Below are 7,217 nucleotides of genomic sequence, written 5' to 3'. Positions count from 1 at the left end.
ATTTCATGAAATGACTCAGGAGATATGCTTCTAACGATTTCCTCCTAAAGCTACTTTGACAGCCTCTAAGGGCCAAATAAGGATGTGTGGCATTCCCTAATATGGCCTGATGGGAAAAGGCTCAGAATGAGAACCAGGATCCTTGACTTCTACTCCAGCTAATAAGCTAAGTGAACCAAAGTCAGTATTTATTTAATGTTTTGCAGTTTGCTTATTTATTCTCTTAGGAGAGTCACACCTTCCCAACCTACTTTTATGCACTACAGTGGGTTTTAAAATGCTGTGTGAAATTTCCCTACACTCTCTAAACATTTCCAACTAATTATAATATTTCCTTAGCTACTCAGCATTTTTACTACTGTCTGTATTTCTTTGCATACAAAATCAATCTCCCAACTCAACCAGAGATAGTTGCCATTTTGCATTTCGCTGCCTGCATGCATGCCAGTATTATGTTGTCCCCTGTCTTTCAGAAGTCCTCACTGTCATAGCTAAAGATTGGACCCACTCTATCTGAGTAACTGATGGCAGGGCCCAGCCCAGACAGACACACATCCCAGGTCTCTGCTCCGTCCGTCCTAGAGGAAGCTGACTCTTGAGGAAAAGCCCAAGTGGGTCTGATGGCCCGGCAATCTCCTGGAATTTTCAAAGGAAGTGGCCCCAAGGGAGAGGCTGCCCTGGTGACTGTAGCTGGAGGGCTCAAGGCTTCTGGACAGACAGACATCTGGGTGTCCCCAGGAGCACAGTTACAGCCTGAAAGCCTCTTGACCTCTCGCACATTGTCACTGTGTTTCAGAGCAGGGGGCTGGTAGGCCTGGTAGGACACTTGGGTGGTGGTGGTAATCACCGTCTGCAGGGCAGGGGCACCTGGTGGGGCAGTCGTGAGGTACCTGCAGGGAAGCTCTGGATTGTAATAAGGGAGATTGGCCACGGCCTGGAACTGTCCATGGTCAGTCCTCTCCCCAAGGCCAGATATTCCAGGAGCTGGTGCCCAGGCATGTTGTCTACTGGTGAAATCAAAGGTTTTCTCATAGCTGCTGTGTGAATTGACATTATATTGTAGTGCATTCAGATGGACCCAGTCTGTGTCAGTAGGGATACCAGTGGCATCTTTATGAAGAGTGGAATATGGGCTTGAATTTGTATAACCAGGGCCTGCCAGTTCATAGCTGCAAGGTGGCCTAGACAAATAGATTCTTGGGTTTGGATACTTCTGAAAGGGTAGCATTTTGTCTCCTTGAAAAGTGGCCAGGTCACAGGTAGCTTTGTAAGCATCAGAGTTTGGGAAGGAAGGGCAAGGCTGTCCTGGAACCGGGAAGCCGGTGTCAGTAATTATATCAAACTCTTCTGGGTTTTCCAGGGGAGGTATGTGGCTGAAATGTCCACTGCTGTCTTGATCTTCTTCTGCCTAAACAATGATACAAATAGAGATACATGATATGTAAACTGCGCACAAACCTTCACCTCTAGCAACAGCCAACCAAGTCAGTGAAAACAAACTTGCAGTTGGAGAGCTCTGTGTTGTGGACATGGCTCAGGTAGGTGATTTGAACTCCTGGCCCAGGAGTTGCCAAGCTTGGGCCTGCCCAGGTGTGACTACCACACTACTGAGAGAGGAAAGTCCACGATAGCCAGGCAGGATGGTTCTGAGTGGCAGACGGTCCTGTTCTCACCAATACTGAGTTCATAATAGTAGAGACTCAGGAGCCACACACACCTGACTTCGAATCCTGACTCTGCGCCCCACTAATTGAACAAGTTGCTTAACCTCTCTGAGCCTCGGATTCCTCATTTTAAAAATGGGGGTTAATATCTTATTCATCGTAACCTTTGACTATTGCAACCTTGTCATAGGGTTTCTGTAACCATTAAATGTATGAAACTCTTAGATCAGTGCCTGGCCCATAGAAAGTGCTTGAAAAACATCAGTTTCTGTTCTCCTCACAGTAACTCTCTATCTGTTTAGCATGCTTTAGTAGAAAAGCCAAACTGGATCAAGTTGCACAAAGAAATTTTATCTGTTCCTGTGTAGACAACGTAGAGGACCCTCTCGAGGACGCACGTGCTCACTGTTGGTGAGCACATACTTCCTTCCTTATTACTGTTGGCCAGTCACCCTTGTACCAGGATGTCAGCACATGTCCTGGCTGTATCACTGACTGTAGAATTGTTTGTTTTAAGAAGAAGAAGGGATTAGAAACCCTATTCAAGTGTTGTTTGAATGATTTTTTGTTGGAGTTATATAATTTTTACATAAAATGAAACCTTTGTAATTAATATGTGACATTCATACTTCATATAACTATTTGTGTATCTTTCGGTGGAAAAATGAACAGACCATGGTGCAACATCAGCTCCCCATTACCTCAGGTTCTCGAATTCTCTTTTTCTGGGGTTGGTAAAAGGAGGCCATTTGTCTCTTGATGGCGCTTCTTCTAGCTTCTGTCTCTGATTTGCTCTCTGGTCTTGGGTGATCATGAACTCCCTTGGCCTGCGTTAAGGAGGTGAATCATAAATTTGTTCCTCTAAAGGAAGCTGGCAATGTTGGCCAAAAATTGAGCATGTCTTTCCCAAGATCCCAAGGATTTTGTTTTGTTTTGTTTTTTCAAAATGATAGAGAAAAGAAAATTCTTGAACAAATAAAACAGCATCAACAATAGATACCTTACAATATTACCTGTAAACCCTTCACCCTATTAAATGAACTACAGCTTGGTTGACTGTCTCTGGACCTGAAAGAGTGCACAGTAGACAAGCGAACTTCTAGACCCCCAGTAGGTCCCTGGGGAGCTCCCGCACCTGTGTCTGGCCACTGGAGCTGTATTGTGTTTGGTCCTGAGTTCCCAAGGCACATGACAGGCGGTTGGGTCTTCGTGGTCTGATGAAAGTGTCCAGTCACAAAGTGTGTTCTCACCCAACCTACCTGAAAAAATATCGCGTTGCCATCAAGCCGCCAAAAGTTGGTTACAGGGTATCCACTGTGCCCTCGACAAGGAATCAGTTCCAACGCAGAATGACAGCTGGGGCACGATTTCTCTGCAAAGCCCAGAGGGGAGAAACATTAATAACATCCCCGACCCCAAACCCTCGGAAGGAAGAAAGGGAATATTAGTTGGGAATAAAGAACTCATGACTCCAAGGTCACCCTCTCCCTGCCACTGTGCTCTCACTCTGCTGTTTCAGCCGTGCCTTGTCACAGATGGCTGGCCGCAGTTGCAGGCGGGAGCCATCGGGCAGGGCGCAGGCCCCTGCACACACCACCACGCCCAGGCACGACTTCTTTAGGATGTGGCCATTGTGGTTGTTGGTGTTGCGCATGGCCCAGCCGCTCAGGTGGCGCTGTGCCTTCTTCTCGTCACTGCTATAGATGAAGCGCACATAGCCATCCGGCCACTCTTGGAAGTGGTCAAAGAAGGCTGGCTCCTAGGAAGGAGGGTAGAAGAAGGGCGGTCAGTTTTATCAAGCCCCAAACCACATGCATCATGCTTTTAATTTTTTTCCAAGCACATTAGAATAAAAACAAGTTATTTTTAAATCCAGCAATGTTATCAAACCCCAAAACTATGCTATCCCAAAAAGCCACTCATGCTGTCGATATATACCTTTTGATAACCAACTAATGATTAATGTTTATACAGTGATTACCTTCTAAATGCTGTACATGTATTAATTCATCTAGCCTCTACAACAAATGCAGACAATTATGCCCATTTTACAGAACAGGACATGGAGGTCAGAGATCTTAACTGACTTGCCCAAGATCGCACAGCTAGCAAGACCTGGCACCTTGGCAGTCTAATTCCAGAGGCTGTGCTTCCTACCGCTAGGTTATACCACTTCTTGGTGTGTTTAAATGTTGAAAACATTTTCAAATAAAGCATCAAAATGCCAGTAAAAAAAGTGATAGGAATGTTCTGTCACCAAAATGCAATTTAATTTGCAAATATCTTAACTTTAAGCCAGTGCACTTTCCTCTAAAGCTCTTGGCTCTCATATCAGCATGACACCCAGAACAATGTCAGAGAGGCAAGAACAGCTTCCCTCCCTACTCCCAACTGAGCTCTCCAAGTTTACAGGGGCACTGTGATGAAAGACCCAGCAGGACAGTACACTGTGAGCTCTGGGCTGTTGGTGAGCCTGCCTGGCACTGCATTGCTCCCCAGAGCAACATGGGATTGCCATTCTCCTCCACAAAGAGCCACATGGCTGAAATAATAAGTTATATCTAAATCACTGAGCATTGCCTTAGTATTCGTATTCAGTGGTCTTTGCCCACTTTATATATTATACTGCAATACATGTCTCCTCTGTATATAAGTTTAATAGAAAATTGCCCTTAAATGAGCATTTACTATCTACCAGGTACTCTTTAGGGCAGTGGTCTGTCATGTAGGGACCAGTGGGACAAATTGGTCCTGCTGTTTGTTTTTGTGTGGTCTTAAGCTAAGAATGGTTTTTACATTTTTAAATTGTAGGGGAAAAATCAAAGAAGAATTATATTTTGTGACATATGAAACTTATATGTAATTAAAATTTCAGTGTCCATAAAGAAAGTCTGGTTGGAACGCAGCCATGTGCATTTCTCTATGTGTTGTCTAGGGTTGCTTTCATACTGTGATGAATTGAGTGTCTGTGATCGAGACAGTAGGGTCTGCAAAACCACATTACATAGTATCTGTAATCCTCACAACCACCTTGCAAGATGGATATCCTTACTCTTATTTAATAGATAAAGAAGGAGACGTTAGACAGATAGCCTTCCACATTAGCCTTACTGGGATATAAACAGAAGATCTCTAGAGCCAGGTGCCAGCAGCTTTACTGATGATAAAAGCCCAGAAGAGTTTTATCACAATAATAAGCCATTTGTACCTCCTCCCCACTCCTGCTGCCCAGGAAAGTTAGATCAAACATTTGCAAAGTCAAAGTATTCTCAGTTGGACAATTCAGACTTGCATACATCATTAATATTGCATATTCTAACAGTAATAGGTAAATGGGTGATTTTTTCCCCCCAAACCACAGAATATTGTTGATCAACATCATTATTATTACTATTAGGCACTACCTATCTTTTCTCGGAAATATTACGATTGACATAAATTAATACATTGACTTAAAGTAAGTCACAAATGATATATATAATGATGTGCTATCAACTCTAAGCTTATACCAAATGCAAATATCTTTGTTTTAAAAGTGAACATTTCAACTTAAGGATCTTAGTATCAAACTGACAATTTTCCAGAAGAGAGTATTTCTTTAGCACTCCCTTGTATGGGTGTGGACTAGGCCCCCGTGCCTCACAACAGCTGCTGAGATAGTGACCCTGGAGGTGAACGAAGTCACAAAGACTGTATTTTTAAATCAAAACAAGAGCAGAGGACGTCCAGGATTGGGTTTCATTTGTTCTAATGTCATGTGTATACACACAGACACACACACACACACACACACACACACACTGAACCCAACAGTAGACCTGAAAGACAATTTGAGATAGTTATCTCCTTCTAGCACCTGATGACAGGTGAAGAGCCTGAGTCTAAGGCAAATTCAAGGACTCTCTCAAGGTCATATAGCTCAGTTAGCCAGAGCAGGGCTATGATAAGTTTCTCCACTTCTCTATGTCCCAGTGTGCCTGTCCCTCTTGAGGTATTACACACATACTCCCTGCCTGAGAATCAGACTCCCCGAAAATTCACATTTACATAGAAAGTCTAGAAAATGCTCAAGAGATGAGCCATGACTTGGATGTGACTCTTCCTTAAAATGCAAGATTAGATTTTTTTCCTATGAAGATTTATGCAAACAGAAGTGAACAAGGGTGAGATACACTTGCTGAACTGTGGTCCACTTTCACAAAAATGGTACTGTGTGACTCTTAGGTAGGCAGACGTTAAAAGAAACACAAAATACATCTACAAATGTATACATCTGAAAAGTGCTGCACAATCTTGCTAATGAACTGCTATTTATTTGAACACCTATCTGGCACATAACAGATGCTGAATAAATGCCACATCTCATCCCTGTGCCATGACATTGCCAGAAGTCCACATTGTAAATGCTTGGCAATCAGCTGCCATTCTCCCCCCTACCTACACCTAGGACTTTAAAGTCAGTCCTCAGTTTTAGCCCAAACTAGTCATGACCAAGTGTAACTGCCCAGTTCATTCCCTGGGCTTGGCTCCAAACCATTTTGCTCCGTTAAAATAAAGCAAAACACAGAAATTCACCCTAAAAGAATGACAATTTCCCCGTCATTACAGAAGAAGTAAGCTTTGGGCATGAATCACCTTATTAGCATTACCATGGAGCAGTCAAAGATATCTGAATAAATTGCTCAAGTCCGGATATTTGTTTTAGATTCTGATCATTAGGTTCAATTCATAGTGCTATCTCGCAGTTTTGCTGCATGACAAGCAGTGGGTTTTACATCTGCTGAGATTTTTCTTCTAACTTTTTCATGAGTTTCAAGTAATGGATAAGTAGAGAGGAACGTGATTTCTACTTTGATTGAAGGCAACTGAAGGGACAAGGCGTCCTGCTCTCCTTGTCCAAATTCTGGGAATGTGGAGCCTGATGGACATTTCCTCTGCTTTCCATGGGTTTTCAGACAAGCGCAAGGAAATTGCTGAGAGAAGATACATTTCTAAACCCAACTCTGCCTTTTGTAGAGTCCAGAGAAGTTCTCCCTACCTATCTACGTTGGAGGGCCCTCAGAAACTCAGAAACGTGTGTGGTCTGTTCACAGAGTCTGCAATAACTTGAATGCCATTCCCCTTTCTTTGGATGGACAGGGTCACCCCCGCCGCACACACTGGGTTTCACTCACCTGAGGCATCTGCGGATCGTTGATGTCCCAGTTGAGCTGCATCCCATAGGAGCACACAGGGTCTGCTTGCTGCAGGGCGTCCGCCGGCATCTGCCCACTGCTCTTGCTTTCCTCCCAGATCCTGAAAGATAGAAGAAGAAAAAAAAGGATAGGTGCGCCAGGTGACTTTAAAAAAAAAAAAAAGAAAGATAAACAAATGGGGTGTGTATGTGAAAAGGGAGAGAGGAGAGGGGAGAGTAGGGGAGGAGAGAGTAGAAGAGGACAGGAGAGATCTTGAAGCAGGGGACGGTGTTTTTGGACTGGGGCAGAGCCCTGTCCTCGGCTGAGGTGCTGGAAGGTCTCCACCCAGACCGCAGCATGGCATCTGGCGGCTGCCAGC

General features: G+C 44.0%; 1 protein-coding gene across 1 annotated transcript; it reads right to left on the bottom strand.

Moving 5' to 3' along the window:
- Positions 1-469: 469 nt before the first annotated feature.
- On the bottom strand, positions 470-6,928 carry GCM2 (glial cells missing transcription factor 2). Its single transcript, XM_069492899.1, has 5 exons — positions 6,839-6,928; positions 3,171-3,423; positions 2,924-3,036; positions 2,366-2,491; positions 470-1,408 (listed from the first exon to the last, which is right to left on the bottom strand). Exons 1-5 carry the CDS (start codon positions 6,926-6,928, stop codon positions 470-472), a joined length of 1,521 nt encoding a protein of 506 aa, XP_069349000.1.
- Positions 6,929-7,217: the final 289 nt, after the last annotated feature.

This window comes from Eulemur rufifrons, chromosome 18 (assembly GCF_041146395.1).
Source record: "Eulemur rufifrons isolate Redbay chromosome 18, OSU_ERuf_1, whole genome shotgun sequence".
NCBI classification, from domain to species: Eukaryota; Metazoa; Chordata; class Mammalia; order Primates; family Lemuridae; genus Eulemur; species Eulemur rufifrons.
This window is presented reverse-complemented; position numbering and strand designations above follow the sequence as displayed.